The sequence below is a fragment of the Salvelinus namaycush genome, chromosome 1 (assembly GCF_016432855.1).
Source record: "Salvelinus namaycush isolate Seneca chromosome 1, SaNama_1.0, whole genome shotgun sequence".
In the NCBI taxonomy this organism is placed as follows: Eukaryota; Metazoa; Chordata; class Actinopteri; order Salmoniformes; family Salmonidae; genus Salvelinus; species Salvelinus namaycush.
The window spans coordinates 61387491-61411370 of NC_052307.1; the positions used below are offsets into that span (position 1 = coordinate 61387491).

The 23880-nt window shown below is 48.1% G+C and overlaps 1 protein-coding gene across 1 annotated transcript in view; it reads left to right on the top strand.

The window, feature by feature from the left end:
• celf6 (CUGBP Elav-like family member 6) overlaps nucleotides 1-23644 on the top strand; it is a 152975-nt gene extending 129331 nt beyond the window's left edge. Inside the window, exons 6-12 of the mRNA XM_038992018.1 lie at nucleotides 5666-5809; nucleotides 6379-6523; nucleotides 16464-16613; nucleotides 17261-17323; nucleotides 17838-17918; nucleotides 19209-19352; nucleotides 23517-23644. Of these exons, the coding sequence (XP_038847946.1) occupies nucleotides 5666-5809; nucleotides 6379-6523; nucleotides 16464-16613; nucleotides 17261-17323; nucleotides 17838-17918; nucleotides 19209-19352; nucleotides 23517-23644 (855 nt within the window). The remainder of the gene's footprint in view (nucleotides 1-5665; nucleotides 5810-6378; nucleotides 6524-16463; nucleotides 16614-17260; nucleotides 17324-17837; nucleotides 17919-19208; nucleotides 19353-23516) is intronic.
• Nucleotides 23645-23880: the final 236 nt, after the last annotated feature.

Here is a 23880-nt window from a genome sequence, read left to right on the forward strand (position 1 = left end):
TTCCTTCTTTTTCCGTAGTGTATTTCTGTATTGTTTTAGTGATTCACCATAGTGAAGGCGTAGACTCAGGTTTTCCGGGTCTCTATGTTTTTGGTTGGACAGGTTTCTCAATTTATTTCTTAGATTTTTGCATTCTTTATCAAACCATTTGTCATTGTTGTTCATTTTCTTCGGTTTTCTATTTGAGATTTTTAGATTTGATAGGGAAGCTGAGAGGTCAAATATACTGTTAAGATTTTCTACTGCCAAGTTTACACCTTCACTATTGCAGTGGAACATTTTACCCAGGAAGTTGTCTAAAAGGGATTGAATTTGCTGTTGCCTAATTGTTTTTTGGTAGGTTTCCAAACTGCATTCCTTCCATCTATAGCATTTCTTAATGTTACTCAGTTCCTTTGGCTTTGATGCCTCATGATTGAGTATTGCTCTGTTCAAGTAGACTGTGATTTTGCTGTGGTCTGATAGGGGTGTCAGTGGGCTGACTGTAAACGCTCTGAGAGACTCTGGGTTGAGGTCAGTGATAAAGTAGTCTACAGTGCTTGTAACCAATTACATGTAACCAATTACATGTAACCAATGTAACAGTATAACTTTAGTACGTCCCCTCGCCCCGACCTCGGGCGCGAACCAGGGACCCTCTGCACACATCAACAACGGTCACCCACGAAGCATCGTTACCCATCGCTCCACAAAAGCCGCGGCCCTTGCAGAGCAAGGGGCAACACTACTAATAGGTTTCAGAGCAAGTGACGTAACTGATTGAAACGCTACTAGCGCGTACCCGCTAACTAGCTAGCCATTTCACATCCGTTACACTCACCCCCCTTTCAACCTCCTCTCTCTCTCTCTCTCTCTGTCGCTCTTTCTCTCTGTCTCTCTCTCTCTCTCTGTCTCTCTGTCTCTCTCTCACTCTGTCTCTCTCTCTCTGTCTCTATCTCTCTCTCGCTGTCTCTCTCTGTCGCTCTCTCTCTGTCTCTCTCTCTCTGTCGTTCTCTCTCTCTGTTTCTCTCTCTGTCTCTCTCTGTCTCTATCTCTATCTCTCTCTGTCTCTCTCTCTCTCTCTCTGTCTCTATCTCGCTCTCTCTCTCTCTCTTGCTGTCTCTCTCTCTCTCTCTCTCTCTATCTCTCTCTCTCGCTGTCTCTCTCGCTCTCTCTCTGTCTCTCTGTCTCTATCTCTCTCTCTGTCTCTCTCTGTCTCTATCTCTCTCTCTGTCTCTCTCTCTGTCTCTATCTCTCTCTCTCTCGCTGTCTCTATCTCTCTCTCTCGCTGTCTCTCTCTATCTATCTCTCTCTCTCTATTTCTCTCTCTCTCTCTCTCTCTCTCTCTCTCTCTCTTTCTCTCTGTCTCTCTTTCTCTCTGTCTCTCTTTCTCTCTGTCTCTCTCTCACTCTGTCTCTCTCTCACTCTGTCTCTCTCTCACTCTCTGTCTCTTTCTCACTATGTCTCTCTCTCACTCTCTGTCTCTCTCACTCTCTGTCTCTCTCACTCTCTGTCTCTCTCACTCTCTGTCTCTCTCTCACTCTCTGTCTCTCTCTCTCTCCTACGCTGGATGAAAGCATGATAGAATTTCTAACACAGATACAAGTACGAGAAGATGCACTTTTATTGCTTGAGATCGCTTACACTGTGTGTGTATTTTAATGGTGTGTTTGTGTGCGTTGTTAAAGTGGGTGAGTGTCGTGGGTAGGTCATGTTGCCATGTTACTGGTGGACAGTACGGTCCAATGCAGACAAAAAGACAGACAGACTAATGAGACACATACCTCCCATCAGGCCCACGGGGATGTGGAGAGACCGGTTCAACTGGAGTTGAACTGGAGGCCCACATGGAAGCCTCATCCAATTACTGGACAAACTTGTTATCTTCAATTTGATTATCTCATTTACGGCTTTGGGTTTAACCCTTTCAGCAAGGATGGAGCCCAATAATGTCACTGAACCAGGGTTTCGAGGACTATTTTAGTGCAACACCTTACAAAGCATTCCCTGTTTTGACATCATATTGAGGAGACTGGAATTTTTGCCCTGTCCATGAAGTATAGAAGTTGAATGATTACAGATAAACATAGAATTTCAGAAGTCATTTTCTTTTAAAAACAGTCTACGTGGTTGCCATTATGATAGTAAAGTAATGGTTTGTCATGAGTATTCTGTTAAGACAGGCTTCCACACATTATTGCCCGTATTGTGTCGTCATAAGCTTCTGCTGAGGATAAAGTCTGAGTTTGTGTTTACATGTCTGTATAGTACCCACTTTACACCAGTGTCTTCATATCAGGGCTATGAGCAGATAAAAACCTAATGCCGTTTCACTCTTGTAGCTTATTTCTAATCCCTCAATTACGTTTCCTTCTTTTTTTCTTCTTCGTTTTGGCCCATAAACAACATCCAATGTGAGTTTTTCACAAGTCAAGTGTGTTGTTCTCAAAATTAGATTAGTTATTGAACCTGTGACAAATTCCTCAGCTGTACCCATCAAAAGTGAAGGCTCCCTGTTGCCCCTTATCAAATTCACTGAATTCATTTTTTTTTTTCGAGATAGGAGTCATGCCGTTGGAGGTTATTATTTTTGTTTGTTTGTCAGGTTATGATTTTCTGCTGGGAGAGAGACAGAGAATAGAGAGAGACAGAGAATAGAGAGAGAAAGGAGAGAGATGGAGATGGGGGGGGGGGGGGGAGAGAGAGAGAGAGAGAGAGAGAGAGAGAGAGAGAGAGAGAGAGAGAGAGAGAGAGAGAGAGAGAGAGAGAGAGAGAGAGAGAGAGAGAGAGAGAGAGAGAGAGAGAGAGAGAGAAAAAAGCTGCTTTGCATCTAGTGGCTGAATTATTCCCAGTTCTTTTCAGATGGATGAAGTCCTCTGATCCCCTCGAGTGAATTCTTCCTCTGAAGTCCCCTGTCTCTCCTAGAGATCGGGCTGGAGATCCAGTCAGGATGTATCAGGTAGAATAACAGGAAGTAGAAGGTATGAAATCCTTTGTTCTGACACTAGATATTTTTAGATAGAGTGAAGAGTCAATTCTGATTTAGGGGATTTTTAGAAAGTATGAGATTCTAAGCCCAGCACAGTTTGTTCTCTCTCCAGCACCATAGTGAATAGCAGCTGTGGTAGTGTTGCAGTACTACTTTAGGCTGGCTCTGCAGACTGTATCTTGCTCCCTGATACTCTATTCTGCTCTGCACTATGCAGGCAGAGAGAAACCAGCCCAGCCTAGCTTGGGTCAGTGAGTCCTGAGTCACAGTGCTTTGAGTAGAGGCTGCCCGGAGCGCTCCCCTCCCAAGCCTTCTTCTTGCTGCTCACAATGCCTTCTTCATGAATAAATGAAGAATGGTTAATGAAAAATGGTTATAAATAGATAAAGGAATACACAGCTACATAAAGCAGAAAATGAATGTGATCTAAGTGCCAGCCCCTCGCTCTGCTAAAGGAAAAGTGGGAAGCGGGGGGCAGCGCAGAGGAGCGGTGCGGCCGGTCGGAGAGGCGCTGGAGGGATATGTTTGCTCAGCGCAGACCTCATTAAAACCGACAGTCCGGTCCCTCCACCAGCCCCAGCAGAAGATAGGGAAAGAACAGTGAAAGGTCAGGAGGTGGGAAGGAAATGAAATGAAATTAGAAAGGACAAAACAGTGTACCATTAAAACGGCACTCCGCCATATTGATTCAGCTAATTGAAATGGCATCTTGGGAACAGAACCAGATGGGTCCCCCTTGGCCTGAGGTGAGGCGCTGGCTGGCAGGTGCAGGGCTGAAGAGCGCTGGCTCCTCTGACAGGAAGAATCCAATATGACACACACTGTCCCCCCAGGGTGCAGGCTGACACCCCTCCCGACACCCACCCAGCCTCTACAGCACAGTGCAGGAGACACACACACCATTATTGGTGGATGGGCTCAACACTCACTGCATTCGCATTCACCACGTGAGGCAGTTTGTTTGTTTCTTTGTTTGTAAGGGGGACTTTGTGTTTGTTCTGTTTTGCTTTTTGAGGCAGACCCCCTTCAAGCACCACTGGAGAGTTGCTTGGGCTGGGTTCCATCCTTTTTCTTTTGAGACCCAGTAGAGGTTACATTCTGGCTGTTGACACACACACACACACGCACGCACGCACGCACGCACACACACACACACTAGTCCTCATCTCTCTCTGACTCCCTGTAGTTTCCATCTCTTTTCGATTTGTACCGTGCAAGGAAATATTGTAATCAAAATACAAATCAAAGCAGGCATTTGTGCTGACCCTGTCAAGATGACACATTATATGAAAGATGAATACAAGTTATGATTATGGAGTCCTTTTCTCTCCCCGTGTCTTTGCTTTTATGATCTGGCTAATCACATTCTGACTTCCCCCTGGCTGCCTGTGTCCTTCTGTCCTTTCCTGGGTGCAACCGCAGAAGCAGTTCCTTGGTATCTCTCTCTCTCAGCGCAGCGTGCACTGGCTGGAATTAAATAGGATCTGGGCCTCTTGACAGTGTCTGAGGCTTTCTGTGTCTGTCTCTCTGCCTGTCTGGCAGCCTCCTCTCCTCTCTCCTCTCTCCTCTCTCCTCTCCTCTCCTTTCCCTGGACGTCATATGAAGAACTGACTCTGGTCTCTGTCTCTCAAATTATTTAATTGGATCCAAACTCAGTAGCACAGACATCAATACAGCACTATATCTGCCATAAGGCACTGTCATTAGTCAATACTTCTCCCTGTGCATGCCAAAGGCTCCAGTCAGACCTCATTATGGAGTATCGTATTCAGTTGAGCGGTGGGAGGGGGACTGGGACTCCTCTGGGACCACACTAAGGATCACAGTTCACTCCAATGTACACTGAGTATAACAAACATTAGGAACACCTTCCTAATATTGAGTTGCAGAACAGCCTCAATTCGTCGGGACGTGGACTCCACAACGTGTCGAAAGCGTTCTACAGGGATGCTGGCCCATGTTGACTCCAATGCTTCCCACAGTTGTGTCAAGTTGGCTGGATGTCCTTTGGGTGGTGGATCATTCTTGATACACACAGGAAACTGTTGAGTGTGAAAAAACAGCAGTGTTGCAGTTCTTGACACAAACCGGTGCGCCTGGCACCTACTAACATACCCTGTTCAAAGGCACTTACATCTTTTGTCTTGCCCATTCACCTTCTGAGTGGCACACACACACAATCCATGTCTCAATCGTCTCAAGGCTTAAAAATCCTTCTTTAACCTGTCTCCTCCCCTTCATCGACACTGATTGAAGTGGGTTTAACAAGTGACATCAATAAGGGATCATAGCTTTTACCTGGATTCATCTGGTCTATGTCATGGAAAGGTGTTCTTAATGTTTTGTCCACTCAGTGTGTACACTAGTAGTCTAAAGTTCACTAAATCCACAGATCATCTACTATTCCCACTGTCTCTACACAGCTCAGATTGGAGTCATTTAAAATATGCACTAATATGCAATAGTCCGCTCAGACCTTGTGTGGTGTGTGTCTGGTGTTGTGTGGTGTGTGTCTGGTGTTGTGTAGTGTGTGTGGTCATGACTCAGTATGGTGTGTGTATGAGTAGGTGTGGTGTCCTGCGTTGAGGTGTGTGTGTGCGTAGTCATTGAGGTACGTGTCTTTACTGAGTGTGGTGTGTGTCTGTCCATTGCTGAGATGAGTGTTGTCTTGACTGATTGCAGTGTGCGTATCCCCAGGGGGCGTCCTCCAGCCTGGTGGTGAAGTTTGCCGACACGGACAAGGAGCGGACCCTGCGTAGGATGCATCAGATGGCGGGCCAGCTCGGCATCTTCAGCCCCATGACCATCCAGTTTGGGGCCTATGGCGCCTACTCTCACGCTGTAAGTCTCGGCTCCACGGGGGAGGAGACGGTGAGCTTTTACACTCTGCGCATGCGAGTCACGGCTCCTCCTGATAGCTTGCTATACACACTCTGTCTATCTACGTTCACACCTGAAGTTAACATCTCCTCAAGTTTGGAAACTGTAGAGTTTGCACTCACACTGTAACTAACAGCTCGCCCTGGCAGGTGAGAATCACCCACTCACACACAGTAAAGCAGGCTGACTGTCTGACTGTCTGTCTGACTGTCAGCTCTCTAGCTTCATCTCATTATATTGCGTTATCTGTTGTTTGTAATGAGCAGCAGCCCAGTAAAGCAGCAGTGCTGTTTAGTAGCAGGGCTCCAGGGCAACAGAGACCTGTCTATTCAACAACATGGCCAAGCAAACAGTGATGTGAAAGTAAACATGCCCCTTGTCCTGCGGCGATTTCACCCTACCTCTCTCTCTCCCCGTCTCCCTTTCCCCCCTCTCACCGTCTCCCTCCCTCTCTCTCTCTCTCTCCCACTGCCTCCCTCTCCCTCCTCTTTCCCTCGCCCACCCTTCCTCTCTCTTCAATGCCACAGCAGATGATGCAACAACAAGCAGCGCTAATGGCGGCGACCCAGAACTCGTATCTGAACCCCATGGCAGCCATCGCTGCGGCACAAATGCAGCAAATGGCAGCTTTCAACATCAACGGTCTGGTGGCTGCCCCAATGACACCCTCCTCAGGTACAAATACACAGTCAGGACTGGACTCCCGTTCTTACCCAACCCTCCCTCCTACGTGCCTGTAATACTTCACCATATTCATTAGTGAGCCTTGTACAAGCCGTGCTAATGTAATGTATTCTGCTCTGGCTGTTAGTACATTACTTTAGACGTTATCAGGTTTCTTTTCATGTCTGTCTCATTTTAAAAGGGACAAAAAAACAGTCTGCCTTTTGGTAGTGCTGAATTCTAGAGAAAGAATAGTGTGCCCTTTTGGTAGTGGTGAAGTTAGAGATGACATTGCCAGAGTGACAGAGGGCCCTAAAGTAAGATAGAGAAGACGTGTTGTGAGTGAGGCATGATGGGTTATGATGTATGACATCCTCCGGCCCTCATTGGCCGCCACAGTGTAGGGCCTCTCTCTTTTTCTCTGTCTCTCTCACTCTCTCTCTCTCTCTCTCTTCCAGTCTCTCTCCCTCCCTCCATCTCTCTCTCTCCCAGTCTCTCTCTCTCCCTCCATCTCTCTCTCTCTCAATTTAATTTCAATTCATTTCAATTAAGTGAAATAGATAATAAACAAAAGTAAAATAAACAATAAAAAATTACACTCACAAAAGTTCCAAAAGAATACAGACATTTCTAATGTCATATTTTGTCTATATACAGTGTTGTAATGATGTGCAAATAGTTAAAGTACAGAAGGGAATATAAATCAACATAAATATGGGTTGTATTTACAGTGGTGTTTGTTCTTCACTGGTTGCCCTTTTCTTCTGGCAACAGGTCAAAAATCTTTCCGCTGTGATGGCACACTGTGGTATTTCACACAATAGATATGAGTTTATCAAAATTGGATTTGTTTTCGAATTCTTTGTGGGTCTGTGTAATCCGAGGAAAATATGTGTCTCTAATATGGTCATATATTTGGCAGGAGGTTAGGAAGTGCAGCTCAGTTTCCATCTAATTTTGTGGGCAGTGTGCACAAAGCCTGTCTTCTCTTGAGAGCCAGGCGTGCCTTCAGCGGTGTAACGATCGTCGTATAGAGGAGAAGGAGAAGACCAAAGTGCAGCGTGGTAAGTATTCATAATTCCTTTTAATGAATACGAATACTAGAACAAAACAACAAAAACGATAAACGAACAGTTCTGCAAGGTGACATACACTAAACAGAAAACAATCACCCACCAACACAGGTGGGAACAGGCTACCTAAGTATGATTCTCAATCAGAGACAACGATAAACAGCTGCCTCTGATTGAGAACCATACCAGGCCAAACACACAGAAATACAAAACAAGGACAACATAGAACACCAGACATAGAATGCCCACCCAAACTCACGCCCTGACCAATCAAAATAGAGACATAAAAAGGATTTCTACGGTCAGGGCGTGACAGTACCCCAACCCCCCCCCCCCCCCCCCCCCAAAGGTGCGGACTCCGGCCGCAAAACCTGAACCTATAGGGGAGGGTCTGGGTGGGCATTTCACCGCGGTGGCGGCTCTGGTGCGGGACGTGGACCCCGCTCCACCTTAGTCTTGGCCCACTTAGGTGGCGCCTCTGGAGCGGGGACCCTTACCGCCGACCCCGGACCGGGGACCCTCGCAGCGGGCCCCGGACAGGAGGACGACTCTGGCTGCTCCGGACAGGAGGGCGACTCTGGCTGCTCCGGACAGGAGGGAGACTCTGGCTGCTCCGGACAGGAGGGAGACTCTGGCTGCTCCGGACAGGAGGGAGACTCTGGCTGCTCCGGACAGGAGGGAGACTCTGGCTGCTCCTGACTGAAGCCCGTCGCTGGAGGCTCCGTACTAGAGGGCGTCGCTGGAGGCTCCGGACTAGGGGGCGTCGCTGGAGGCTCCGGACTAGGGGGCGACGCTGGAGGCTCCGGACTGACGTCCTTCATTGGAGGCCTCGTGCCATAACTCCTCACTGGAGGTTTCGTGCCATGGATTATCACTGGAGGCTTCTTGCCATGGATCATCACTGGAGGCTTCGTGCCTTGGATCATCACTGGAGGCTTCGTGCCATGGATCATCACTGGAGGCTTCTTGCCATGGATCATCACTGGAATGGAGAGACACACAGGAGGCCTGGCTCTGGGAGAAGGCACAGGACTCACCAGGCTGGAGAGACATGCAGGAGGGTTAGAGCTTAGCACAGGCACAGGACTCACCAGGCTGGGGAGACATGCAGGAGGCCTTGTCCTTGGCCGAGGCACCGGATACACTGGGCCGTGGAGGCACACTGGAGGTCTCGAGAAAAAAGCCTGCACAACCCGTCCTGGCTGTATGGTGACTTTGGCCCTGCACCTGCGGGGCGCAGGCACAGGACGCACTGGGCTGTGCAGACGCACTGGAGACACAGTGCGCAAACCTGGCGAAGGATAACCCGGGCCGAGGAGACGCACTGGAGACCAGATGCGCTGAGCCGGCATCATCCCTCCTGGCTCGATGCCCACTCTAGCCCGGCAGATACGAGGAGCTGCGATGTACCGCACCAGGCTATGAACACGTACTGGAGACACCGTGCGCTCCACCGCATAGCACGGTGCCTGACCAGTACGACGCTCGCCACGGTAAGCACGGGGAGTTAGCTCAGGTGTCCTACCTGACTCCGCCAATCTCCCCGTGTTCCCCCCCCAAAAAAATTCTGGGGCTGCCTCTCGTGCACTTTTCCTCGAGCCAACTCCTCATAGCGTCGCTATGCGTCGCTATCAGCTGCCTCTGATTGAGAACCATACCAGGCCAAACACACAGAAATACAAAACAAGGGCAACATAGAACACCAGACATAGAATGCCCACCCAAACTCACGCCCTGACCAACCAAAATAGAGACATTGTCACGTTCCTGACCTGTTTTATGTTATTTTTGTATGTGTTTAGTTGGTCAGGGCGTGAGTTGGGGTGGGCATTCTATGTTTTGTGTTTCTATGTTTAGGTCGTTTGTAATTAGCCTTATATGGTTCTCAATCAGGGACAGGTGTTTTACGTTTTCCTCTGATTGAGAACCATATATAGGTTGGCTGTTCACACTGTTTGTTTGTGGGTGATTGTCTTCCGTGTCTGTGTCTGCGCACCACACGGGACTGTTTCGGTTTGTTCGTTCGTTAGTTGTAGTCTGTACCTGTTCGTGCGTTCTTCATGTTATATGTAAGTTCTCATGTTTTAGGTCAGTCTACGTCGTTATTTGTTTTGTAGTTTATTCAAGTGTTTTTTCGTGTTTTCGTTTTCGTCTGTAAATAAATCATTATGTATTCACAACCCGCTGCATTTTGGTCTTCCGATCCTTCTCTCCTCTCCTCGTCCGAGGAGGAGGAAGAACTAGACTGTCGTTACAGAATCACCCACCAACCAAAGACCAAGCGGCGTGGGAGAGCGCTACAGCGAAACCAGGATTCGTGGACATGGGAGGAGATATTGAATGGAGAAGGACCCTGGGCTAAGGCAGGAGAGAATCGCCGCTCTCGGGAAGAGAGGGAGGCAGCTAAAGCCCAGGAGCGGTGGTTTGAGGAGGCAGCAAGGAGACGTGGCTGGAAGCCTGTGAGTAAACCCCAAAAATTTCTTGGGGGGGGGGCTAGAAGGGAGAGTGGCGAAGTCAGGTAGGAGACCTGCGCCCACTCCCTGTACTTACCGTGGAGAGCGAGAGTACGGGCAGACACCATGTTACGCAGTAGAGCGCATGGTGTCTCCTGTACGTGTGCACAGCCCGGTGCGGTACATACCAGCTCCTCGTATCGGCCGGGCCAGATTGAGTATTGAGCCGGATGTCATGAAGCCGGCCCTACATATCTGGCCACCAGTACGTCTCCTCGGGCCGGCTTACATGGCACCAGCCTTACGCATGGTGTCCCCGGTTCGCCTACATAGCCCGGTGCGGGTTATTCCACCTCCCCGCACTGGTCGGGCGACGGGGAGCATACAACCAGGTAAGGTTGGGCAGGCTCAGTGCTCAAGGGAGCCAGTACGCCTGCACGGTCCGGTATTTCCGGCGCCACCTCCCCGCTCCAGGCCAGTACCACCAGTGCCTACACCACGCACCAGGTTTCCAGTGCGTCTCCAGAGCCCTGTTCCTCCTCCACGCACTCTCCCTGTGGTGTGTGTATCCAGCCCAGTGCCTCCAGTTCCGGCACCACGCACCAAGCCTCATGTGCGTATCCAGAGCCCTGTACGCACTGATCTTTCTCCCCGCACTCGTTCTGAGGTGCGTGCCCTCAGCCCGGTACCACCAGTCCCGGTACCACGCACCAGTCCTATAGTGCGCTTTGAGAACTCAGTGTGTCCTGTTCCCGCTCCCCGCACTAGCCTTGAGGTGCGTGTCTCCAGTCCGGTACCACCAGTTCCGGCACCACGCACCAGGCCTACAGTGCGTCTCAGCCGGCCAGAGTCTGCCGTCTGCCCAACGGCACCTGAACTGCCCATCTGCCCAGCGGCGCCTGAACTGCCCGTCTGCCCAACGGCGCCTGAACTGTCCGTCTGCCCAACGCCGTCTGAACTGTCCGTCTGCCAAGCGCCGCATGAACTGCCCGTCTGTATTGAGCCTTCAAAGCCGCCCGTCGGTACTGAGCCTTCAAAGCCGCCCGTCTGCCATGAGCCTGCAAAGCCGCCCGTCTGCCATGAGCCTACAGAGCCGTCCGCCAGACAGGAGCCGCTAGAGCCTTCCGCCAGACAGGAGCCGCTAGAGCCTTCCGCCCGACAGGAGCCGCTAGAGCCTTCCGCCAGACAGGAGCAGCCAAAGCCTTCCGCCAGACAGGATCAGCCAGAGCCTTCCGCCAGACAGGATCAGCCAGAGCCTTCCGCCAGACAGGATCAGCCAGAGCCTTCCGCCAGACAGGATCAGCCAGAGCCTTCCGCCAGACAGGATCAGCCAGAGCCGTCAGCGAGCCATGACCAGCCAGAGCCGTCAGCGAGCCATGACCAGCAAGAGCCGTCAGCGAGCCATGACCAGCCAGAGCCGTCAGCGAGCCATGACCAGCCAGAGCCGTCAGCGAGCCATGACCAGCCAGAGCCGTCAGCGAGCCATGACCAGCCAGAGCCGTCAGCGAGCCATGACCAGCCAGAGCCGTCATCCAGCCATGACCAGCCAGAGCCGTCATCCAGCCATGACCAGCCAGAGCCGTCATCCAGCCATGACCAGCCAGAGCCGTCATCCAGCATTAAGCCATCATCCAGCCAGGATCCGCCAGAGCCAGCCAGCCAGGATCCGCCAGAGCCAGCCAGCCAGGATCCGCCAGAGCCAGCCAGCCAGGATCCGCCAGAGCCAGCCAGCCAGGATCCGCCAGAGCCAGCCAGCCAGGATCCGCCAAAGCCAGCCAGCCAGGATCCGCCAGAGCCAGCCAGCCAGGATCCGTCAGTCATTCTGATGTTGCCCCTCATTCTGGTGTTGCCCCTCATTCTGGTGTTGCCCCTCATTCCGGTGTTGCCCCTCATTCCGGTGCTGCTCCTTATCCTGGTGATGCCCCTTAATTTAGGTGGGGTTATTTGGAGGGTGGTCATTGTGAGGGGGATAAAGAAGCGGGGATTTATTATGGTGGGATGGGAACCACGCCCAGAGCCTGAGCCGCCACCGTGGACAGATGCCCACCCAGACCCTCCCCTAGACTTTTGGTGGTGCGTCCGGAGTTCGCACCTTGAGGGGGGGGTTCTGTCACGTTCCTGACCTGTTTTATGTTATTTTTGTATGTGTTTAGTTGGTCAGGGCGTGAGTTGGGGTGGGCATTCTATGTTTTGTGTTTCTATGTTTAGGTCGTTTGTAATTAGCCTTATATGGTTCTCAATCAGGGACAGGTGTTTTACGTTTTCCTCTGATTGAGAACCATATATAGGTTGGCTGTTCACACTGTTTGTTTGTGGGTGATTGTCTTCCGTGTCTGTGTCTGCGCACCACACGGGACTGTTTCGGTTTGTTCGTTCGTTAGTTGTAGTCTGTACCTGTTCGTGCGTTCTTCATGTTATATGTAAGTTCTCATGTTTTAGGTCAGTCTACGTCGTTATTTGTTTTGTAGTTTATTCAAGTGTTTTTTCGTGTTTTCGTTTTCGTCTGTAAATAAATCATTATGTATTCACAACCCGCTGCATTTTGGTCTTCCGATCCTTCTCTCCTCTCCTCGTCCGAGGAGGAGGAAGAACTAGACTGTCGTTACAGACATAAAAAGGATCTCTACGGTCAGGGCGTGACAAGCGGCCTTTCTCAGTAGCAAGCCTATGCTCACTAATTCTGTACATAGTCAAATATTTCCTTGATTTAGGGTCAGTCACAGTGGTCAGGTACCAAATAGCCTTTTAGTTTGCTCTGTTTTTTTGTAAATTCTTTCCAATGTGTCAAGTAATTCTATTTTTGATTTCTCATGCTTTGGTTGGGTCTAATTGTGTTGCTGTCCTGGGGCTCTGTGGGGTCTGTTTGTGTTTGTGAACAGAGCCCCAGGACCAGCTTGCTTAGGGGGCTCTTCTCCAGGTTCATTTCTCTGTGGGTGATGACTTTGTTATGGAAGGTTTGGGAATCGCTTCCTTTTAGGTGGTTGTAGAATTTAACGACTATTTTCTGGATTTTGATAATTAGCGGGTATCGGCCTAATTCTGCTCTGCATGCATTATTTGGTGTTTTACGTTGTACGCTGAGGATATTTTTGCAGAATTCTGCACGCAGTCTCAATTTGGTGTTTGTCCCATTTTGTGAATTCTTGGTTGGTGAGTGGACCACAGACCTCACAACCATAAAGGGCAATGGGTTCTATAACTGAGTCAAGTATATATTGTTTACCACCTTTTTTTTTTTTGTTACTGTCTTGTCTCATCGCTACAACTCCCGCACGGACTCGGGAGAGGCGAAGGTCAAGAGCCATGCATCCTCCAAAACACAACCCAACCAAGCCGCACTGCTTCTTAACACAGCGCGTATCCAACCCGGAAGCCAGCCGCACCAATGTGTCAGAGGAAACACCGTACACCTAGCGACCTGGTCAGCGTGCACTGCGCCTGGCCCGCCACAGGAGTCGCTAGTGCGCGATGAGACAAGGATATCCCTGCCTGCCAAACCCTCCCTAACCCGGACGACGCTGGGCCAATTGTGCGCCGCCCCATGGGCCTCCCGGTCGCGGCCGGCTGCGACAGAGCCTGGGCTCAAACCCAGAGTCTCTAGTGGCAAAGCTAGCACATGCAGTGCCTTAGACCACTGGGCCACCCGGGAGGACCGAGTCAAGTGTTTTTTGGCAGATCCTAATTTGTATGTCGAATTTTATGGTCCTTTTCATGGCATAGAAGGCCCTTCTTGCCTTGTCTCTCAGATCGTTCATAGCTTTGTGGAAGTTACCTGTGGCACTGATGTTTTGGCCGAGGTATGTATAGTTGTTTTGTGTGCCTTAGGGCAACGATGTCTAGATGGAATTTGTATTCGTAGTCCTGGCAACTGGACCTTTTTTGGAACACCATTATTTTTGTCTTACTGGGATTTACTGTCAGGGCCCAGGTCTGACAGAATCTGTGCAGAAGGTCTAGGTGCTGCTGTAGGCTCTCCTTGGTTGGGGACAGAAGAACCAGATCATCAGCAAATAGTAGACATTTGACTTCAGATTCTAGTAGGGTGAGGCCGGGTGCTGCAGACTGTTCTAGTGCCATAGCCAATTCCTTGATATATATGTTGAAGAGGGTGGGGCTTAAGCTGCATCCCTGTCTCATCCCACGGCCCTGTGGAAAGAAATGTGTGTGTTTTTTGCCAATTTTAACAGCACACTTGTTGTTTGTGTACATGGATTTTATAATGTGAATACGTGGTCTGTCGTACGGTAATTTGGTAAAAAGCCAATTTGACATTTTCTCAGTACATTGTTTTCGCTGAGGAAATGTATGAGTCTGCTGTTAATTATATTGCAGAGGATTTTCCCAAGGTTGCTGTTGACACATATCCCACAGTAGTTATTGGGGTCAAATTTGTCTCCACTTTTGTGAATTGGGGTGATCAGTCCTTGGTTCCAAATATTGGGGAAGATGCCAGAGCTGAGGATGATGTTAAAGCCAATTGGAATTTGTGGTCTGTATATTTTATCATTTCATTTAGGATACCAACAACCCCACAGGCCTTTTTGTGTTGGAGGGTTTGTATTTTGTCCTGTAGTTCATTCAATGTAATTGGAGAGTCCAGTGGGTGCTGGTAGTCTTTAATAGTTGATTCTAAGATTTGTATTTGATCATGTATATGTTTTTGCTGTTTGTTCTTTTTTATAGAGCCAAAAAGATTGGAGAAGTGGTTTATCCATACATCTCTGTTTTGGATAGATAACTCTTTGTGTTGTTTCCAATTTTCCCAGGAGTGGTTAGATTCTATGGATTCTTCAATTACATTGAGCTGATTTCTGACGTGCTGTTCCTTATTTTTCCGTAGTGTATTTCTGTATTGTTTTAGTGATTCACCATAGGGAAGGCTCAGGTTTTAAGGGTCTCGATGTTTTTGGTTGGATAGGTTTCTCCATTTCTTTCTTAGGTTTTTGCATTCTTCATCAAACCATTTGTCATTGTTGTTAATTTTCTTAGGTTGTCTGCTTGGATTTTTTAGATTTGATAGGGAAGCTGAGAGGTCAAATATACTGTTTAGGTTTTCTACTGCCAAGTTTACAACTTCACTATTACAGTGAAACATTTTGTCCAGGAAATTGTCTAGAAGGGATTGAATTTGTTGTTGCCTAATTGTTTTTTGGAAGATTTCCACACTACTTTCCTTCCTTCTATAGCATTTATTAATATTATTCAGTTCCTTTGGCTTTGATGCCTCATGATTGAACATAGCTCTGTTCATGTAGAGTGTGACTTTGCTGTGATCTGATAGGGGTGTCAGTGGACTGACTGTGAATGCTCTGAGAGATTTTGGGTTAAGGTCAGTGATAAAGTATTCTACAGTACTACTGCCAAGAGATGATCTATATGTGTACCTACCATAGAAGTCCCCTCGAAGCCTACCAATGATTGCGTCCGACAGAGCTGCAGGCCTTGTGACCCGTTTTTGTTGGTTATGTTGTTGTAGTTGTGTCTGTGGGGCATATGGGGGAGGAAATGCTGTCACCTCCAGGTAGGTGTTTGTCCCCCTGTGTGCTGAGAGTGTCAGGTTCTTGTCCATTTCTGGCATTTAGGTCGCCACAGACTAGTACATGTCCCTGGGCCTGAAAATGGTTGATCTCCGCCTCTAGGATGGAGAAGCTGTCATCGTTAAAGTATGTGGATTCTATTGGAGGGATATAGGTAGCACACATGAGGACATTTTTCTCTGTTGAGATAATTTCCTTATTAATTTCTAGCCAGATGTAAAATGTTCCTGGTTTGAGAAATTTAATAGAGTGGGTTAGGTCTCTCTCTCTTTCTTTCTCTCTCTCTCTCTCTCTCTCTGTCTCTCCCTCTCTCTCTCTCACGGGCAACTGTTTGTGTGTTTCCGGGAACACGGCCAATCTGATGACTTTGAATGCAAAGTCCTTGACTATACAATATACGAGCAAAGATTTGTGGGAGATAATCCTGGACCTGAGTTTGACCTGTCTTCCTGGCCCTTGTCGTGAAGAGCTTTGATGGCTCGACACTAAGTAGGCTGACTGGCCCAAGACAGGGGCTCCACGCGTCTCTCTAAATGAATTAAATAAAGAGGCTCAGTCACCTCTGCATCCATCCGCCATCTGTAATCCACAAAGCCTACATACACCCAGGTAATGCCTTTCAAATTTAATCCTACATGACTTAAATGCCCTTCACCGGGATTAGGGAGAAGAATAATATTCCATCTGGCACAAAACGAGGGAGCATGGACAAGGTGACAAACCTGAAATGTGGCCAGGGGGAGAGGCTGAGGCCACTAACAGACAGAGAGGCCCCAGCCCCAGTGTCCAATTAGACGCTGGTCAGAGAGATGCTGCAGACTGTGGAGTGTGAACCATGTCCACCATGGCCTGTGGTCCCAGTAATGAAACAGGCTTGCTCTATTTACAGGCACCAGCACGCCGCCGGGTATCAATGCCACGGCCGTGCCCAGCCTAGCAGCGCCCATGGGGGTCAACGGGTTCGCATCCCTCCCGCCCCAGACCAACGGTCAGCCTACCAACGAGCCAATCTACACCAATGGGATCCACCCCTACCCAGGTGAGACAGCCAATGGGATTCACCTCTACTCAGGTGAGCCAATCTAACAGCAGTTTCATTCTTTTGACATGTAGCCTTTTCTTAACTAGGATAAAACCATTATATACTGTATGATATTTTTGTCGAGGGAGACCTGGCAAGATAGTCTTAGGTGACTGCCATACCGCAATCAGTATAGGAGTGTGACGGTGGTTGTGAGAGTCAATTATGAGTTTAAAGATGGTTTAAGAAAAGCAAGCTGAGCTTTCATGATGAGCGAGTCAATGCATCCATCAGTGCATTATGGTTAATATGATGAGCCTAAAAAGCTTCTTAATGCTGTATGCTCCTGATGATTCCTTAACAACTGACACATCATCATGCACTTGACTCCTTGATGCATTATGTAAGGCAGCTGCAGTGATAATGAACCACAAAGCAGTTTTTTGGCATGTTGTTAATATTTGATGCAAACATCTGGGGGGCGAACAGAAATTTTGAAGAACTGTGAAATATGACAACTCGAATCTATGTGTGACTCCACCCTCTGTCTCTCTCTCCCTCTCTTTCTCTCTCTCCATCTCTCTCTTGTATTTCTTTCTCTCTCTCTCTCTCTTTCTCTCTCTCCCTCTCTCTCTCTCTGTCGCTCTCTCTTTCTCTCTCTACAGCACAGAGCCCTACGGTGACTGACCCTCTCCAGCAGGCTTACGCCGGTGTGCAGCACTACGCAGGTGACCTCCCTCTCCTCACTCCTCCCCTCCATCTCTTTCTCTCCCTCTCTCCCTCTCTGTCACTCTAGCAGACACTATGGCTGCTAAAGATAGCCAAGAGGACTGGCCAATTTTCTCCAGGATTAGGAAACTTTACATTAGGATTTGAACGGATTTCCAGTGGACTTGATTATACACCCACACAAAAATCTTAATTCCAAAAGTACCCTGAGAACTGTGTTCCGGACACCCCTCTACATGATTGTGATATAGATAGACAGACACTAAGACCTCTCTTCTTTAACCATCTATCAGGATAGGAATAGACTCTCATTCCTGTATTGTATATGTCCCTGTTTAGACAATGCATTCCCTTTGTGTAGTGAGCCACAATGAAAATTAGCTCGGGCTCCAAGCCATAATGCAATTTATTTTTTCAATGTCTGGAGGACGTGAACAATAGAATCATGATTTAAGTTGTCGCAAATGGAGATGTAACATCCCACTCTGGCTCTTCTCCTTCTCTTTGCAACAGCAGCCTACCCTGCCGCATATGCACCAATCAGTCAAGCGTTCCCCCAGCAACCCGCCATCATCCCCCAGCAACAGAGAGAAGGTAAGAGCTAGCGGGAGCGACCACCCAAGAAAAAAGGTGATAATTACCATGTTATATTGTAATGTACGGCTGCGTTGAATTAGCCAGGGAGAGGAAACACTGGGCTGGAAAATGGGAGAAAAAGAGAGCTTCATTTAAAGGAGTTTAACATTAGCAGGCAGCAAGATGGAAAAGTTACTCTGTCATTATTCAAAAACTGGACTAATTCAAACTCGCAGTGTTCGACTGGTTAATCAGTCCATTACAATGTGTTTAAGATGTTATAAATATTCATTAGATGAATTAGCTGCATGCAAAATCATTTATTAACATTCCTAGTTTAGTGTTAGTACCACAGCATTAAATGTAATAAGCATAGGATATGCTGTAATGGTAAATCACTCTTTTGTCAGATATAATTATTCATTTATGTTATTGTACAGCATGTGATGGTTATGAATATGATTATTAGTCAACGTGGAAAATCAGAAATTACTCTAAATGTTCTAACATTGCATAAGAGGAATAATTGTATTGCAGTGTGTTTTGCCAAGCATTGTGGTCTACCTGCCCCCATCCTTGAGTTAAAGGAAGCTTGCATTAGGGTTATGTGACTGCTATACTTAAGCCACAGAGTTGCTCCTCCTCCTGACAGTGTGTCAGCCCCACTAGCCTGTCTCTGACTCAGATCTGAATCCTTCCCTCTCTGGCTGTTGGCTGGTCTCCCAGTCTGCCTACCCCAGTCTGCAGCCTCCAGGAGACTGCAGCCGCAGCAGCCCCCATTTCATGAGACACACCTAAACTAACAAACAGGCAGAATAAAGCCACAAGCTCAGACTGTAAAACCACAGCTCTCTATCATACTGTGTGTGTCCTCTATCTGGGCCAGGGAGAGTCAGTCAGCAGCAGCCTCTTATCAGCCTTCTCACCAGCCACAGGCTCATCTCGTCATGCTATCATCCCCGAGCAATGAGACAGGGAACAATCCATGCAGCCGCTAGCACAGCCCACCAAGCAGCCCACATCTCTCTCTCTCTCTCTCTCTCTCTCTCTCTCTCTCTCTCTCTCTCTCTCTCTCTCTCTCTCTCTCTCTCCAGTCTATTCCTCTCCTCATCAGAAGGCCATGTACAGTATGTGGCATCTGGGTGTGTGTGGAGACTGAAGCGAGATTGGGAGCCAGTCAGTCCTGTCCTACTGTCAGCTAGTAATTGGGGCAGACACTGGGCTTGTGTCATCATGCATGCTCTGCCTGTCCTCTCCTTCTATTTCCCCATGTAACCTCTATAGTCTGTTGTTGTTATTTCCCACCAGGGCCGGAAGGCTGCAACCTGTTTATTTACCATCTGCCCCAGGAGTTTGGAGACGCAGAATTAATGCAAATGTTCCTGCCTTTCGGCAACGTCATCTCCGCCAAAGTCTTCGTGGACCGGGCGACCAATCAAAGCAAGTGTTTTGGTGAGTCAGTGTGTCAAAGCTGTCATCTCTGCTGAGAAAAAAAAGAATCGGATGAGAAGTCGATTGTGATGTTTGGCAATCTTCTCATGTGCCACTTTGGATTCTGCATTTAGTTGTATTTTCCTTTATTCCCTGTGTCTATCCTAATCAAGTTGCAATTAACATTTTAAAAGTGGCGTTACATGCGAGTGAGCAGGGAGGAGAGGGTGATGAGGGGGATGCGTGCTTCGCTCCTTAAGTTCAACTCATCAGCAGATGCTTATGAGACACTGGGAGCGGGTGAGAGTGGAGGAGGGGCGATTTGTTTCTAACTACCTCCAGCTTAAGCCCACAGCTCCCCAAGTTCAAGTACATGTCTATTACCATGTAGCTAGACATGCAGTATAGGGGAATATAGTCACCATAAGCCCAGTCCTTCTGGCTATTAGCGTTTCACCTTCAACAAACATACTATAAAACCATGGTTCCCCAGCCTCCATAGATAGCCCCTAGAGACCCAGCCTCCCAGCCTCCATAGATAGCCCCTAGAGACCCAGCCTCCCAGCCTCCTATCCAACACCTTCCTCCCACACAGCCTGTAGGGATGAGACTGGGTGGTGGTAGAGGATGTGCAGGTGGACTGTGTGATCTTCAGGAGATAATAATAGACCTGTTTGAGCCCTAGACAGCAGCACCCACGAGATGAGGAGCTGGACTGCAGAAACGGACCACTGGCCTCCTATATGGGCTGTCTAGCATGAGAATAGCATGAGAATAGCATGAGAATAGCACTACTCTATGAGGAAGAACAAAGAGGCTGTGACCTCACGCATCTCACCATTATTTTCCCATGCAGCTATTAATTAAGATCTTGGCTGAAAAACAATCATTTAACCTCTCATTTTTTCTCCTTCCTTTTTATAGTCTGAGCCCCGGGGCTCTTGTGAGAGACATTAACAAATTAGACAGAAGATGCTATGCATTAAGTGAACAAAATGATTACTCTCCTGCAGCAACAGGGGAAGCAATTTGATCGCTCTTCAGTTCAAAATGGGAGATGAAATATTCCGATGCACATTAGATGCAACACACACATACACACAATGCATGTGCACAGACATATACATGCATAATAATATGTGTGTGTGTGTGTGTGTGTGTGTGTGTGTGTGTGTGTGTGTGTGTGTGTGTGTGTGTGTGTGTGTGTGTGTGTGTGTGTGTGTGTGTGTGTGTGTGTGTGTGTGTGTGTGTGTGCGCACACGCCTTATGATTCTCAGTGATTGACAATAGGCAATGAGCCAATGTCATCATTATGGAATCCAGGGTAGTCATTGACTTACTGAGATGAGGCAAAGTCACAGTTTAAAAAGTGACATCGTCAAAGTGAAAAAGAGTGTTCCAAACACAACATTCCATACACATTAAGACCGATTCCATGGCAATTGAGCATACATTGACATCCTCTCTGGTAATTGTTAGCTGTTGGTGTTAATTATCATCTTCAGAATATCAGATGTGCAGCTGACGAAGATGGTGGATCCGTCACTGAACGACCAGCTGACCCAAATGAGTTTGTTGAGTAAAAGCACAGCGAGATCTTAAAAGACTGGCTTTAGAGTGGGATGTTGAGTTTCTGGCTGTTTCAAGGTCTTAGTCTGGGGTCTGTTGGGATACCCTGTTATTTTAATCCTCCATGTTTAGTTACTCAATATTGACATTTAAGGATGATCAAAACTCACCTCTCTAAGTGGTATTAGTGGAGCAAAAAATGGATTTTAGAAGGTCCTCTGAAAGCACTGCATACACACTCGCAGACTAACACTTACCATTGAAATAGATGATCCTCTGTTTTTAGAAGAACAGCAAGCAGCACTCCATTGTTTGGTTGGCTTAAAGTAGGAGCAGTCCCCTTCAAGACGTTTCACAACGTCCGTCAGCATCTAGCTGTGCAGATCCCTACAGCTTAGACACTAAGTCACCGCACCCAAGAGTCATGCAGAGCTGTAGAATGATAAGACTGTGGTCTTTGTCAGTACTCCACTCTCACCTGCAAATCAAAACCTTGTCCGTAATACCCTACAATGATTTTACGGAGGAATGAACATCGTTTTCTCAGCTGACGAGCTGCGAGGGAACATGAAATGATGATTCATACATGACAGTATTCCATCTCCTCTCATAAAGGCTGTTTGGGGTGTTTTACATTGTGCTGTGCAATGAATGTGTCCCAGTCAAGTGCTGCTAGTCCTTCTGAAGTGTACAGTGCTGCATAAAACATCATAATAAACCTGGCAGCTGACTGATTTACATGGTGTAAAGGGGGCCAGGATTTACCACGCTTCTAGTCTGCTCTTTTCTTTGTCCTCTCTTTCTTCACCATCTTCTTCTTCCCCCTTTTCCCCTTCCTGACAATCACCTTTTGGGGTTGGGATGTAAATGCAAGGTTGAGATTGATGAGAGCGGGATGTGAGGGGGATCGCTGCTGTCTGACAGGCCCTTCCCTGCTCAGTTTGTTTAAAGGGTTTGTAAAAGCAGGAGCCTTATCTCTCCCCACCTGAAAAAAGCCTGCCCTCTCCCTCAAAATTAAACTGGACCCATAGCAACGTGATCAAATCAGCTGGCAAGCGGAAAATTCAGGCCGTCAATCCCGGAGGTGTCTGATAAGAGCAGGCAGGAGTCCTAGTGTGGAAAGCTCCGGGCTCATTCCGCCCCAACACCCAGGTGATAACTCAGAGTACATGCAGGGCAGGGGAGAGGAGAGGCTGGCACCTCTATTCACAGGCAGGGGAGAGGAGAGGCTGGCACCTCTATTCACAGGCAGGGGAGAGGAGAGGCTGGCACCTCTATTCACAGGCAGGGGAGAGGAGAGGCTGGCACCTCTATTCACAGGCAGGGGAGAGGAGAGGCTGGCACCTCTATTCACAGGCAGGGGAGAGGAGAGGATGGCACCTCTATTCACAGGCAGAGGAGAGGAGAGGCTGGCACCTCTATTCACAGGCAGGGGAGAGGAGAGGCTGACACCTTTACTCACAGGCAGGGGAGAGGAGAGGCTGACACCTTTACTCACAGGCAGGGGAGAGGAGAGGCTGACACCTTTACTCACAGGCAGGGGAGAGGAGAGGCTGACACCTTTACTCACAGGCAGGGGAGAGGTGAGACTGACACCTTTACTCACAGGCAGGGGAGAGGAGAGGCTGACACCTTTACTCACAGGCAGGGGAGAGGAGAGGCTGACACCTTTACTCACAGGCAGGGGAGAGGAGAGGCTGACACCTTTACTCACAGGCAGGGGAGAGGAGAGGCTGACACCTTTACTCACAGGCAGGGGAGAGGAGAGGAGACTGACACCTTTACTCACAGGCAGGAGAGAGACACCTCTACTCATGGCACCCTCCACCTTCCCACACCTACACCCAGTACGCCCCGCCCTGAACCTGGCACCATGCTCCAACCCTGCTCCTCTTACTATACACACACACACAAACACACACTTTCACTTCCACCTTGCTATGCTTAGAGACGTACAGATGTAGGATCTTAATTTGAACCAGTTTGCTACAGCAGGAAAATAATCCTGCAGCTGCAGGAAATGTGAATTATTATGTGGATTATAATTAATGGACATTTTTGTAGGGGTTGATACATTTTTCGTAAGGGAATATCATTTCTGAAATTTCAACGTGGAAATTACAAACTTCAGAAGCCTTTTAAACCTTAAATACAATACAAGTTTTACAGTTCCTGCATTGCAGTTCTCCTGAAACAGGGTGATCAAATTAAGATCCTACATCTGTACAGACCAACGCTCATACACACAGATATTCTCTGTCAGATTCTCAAACACACAGAAAACAAAACCTCACACGCAGCGTGACACTCCTTTTCATCTCATCTGCTACTCCGTTGTTCAAATTACACCCTCTGACTTCTAACACTCTTCAATTAGGAGCTTTTTGATATCTATGTCATTAACCATTTCGTTATTTTGTGTAATCATGTTTTTATTTCAGGGAATTTCAATTTACCTCCTGAATAGAGAAAATTAAGACCCATTGTTGTTGCATTGGTGGAAGCTAAAAAGGGGTCTCTCTCTTTCTTCCCCTTTTCATTATTTCTTTCTCCGCCTCTCCCCATCTCTCCTTCACTCTGTCTCTCTCTCTCTCTCCCTCCTTTTTTGTGTCCCAGGCTTTGTGAGCTTCGATAACCCGTCCAGTGCCCAGGCGGCTATCCAGGCCATGAATGGTTTTCAGATAGGCATGAAGCGGCTGAAGGTGCAGCTGAAGCGGCCAAAGGATGCCAACCGACCTTACTGACCCCTCTGCCGTCCACATCCAGGTAAGAGCAGACGCCATGCTATACCCACATTCATGCCCAGAGCCAGGGTTGAATGGCAGACAGCCTCTCAGGGTGCTGGCCAATGAGGAGAGAGTAGGAGGGGCAGTGGGCTGACATGTCTGACTCCCCCCAGCTAAACTCCACTGGCTACTGCATACCTGAAACATGATATTTTGGTTGTATACGTTAGACTACACATCATTGCAACATAAGA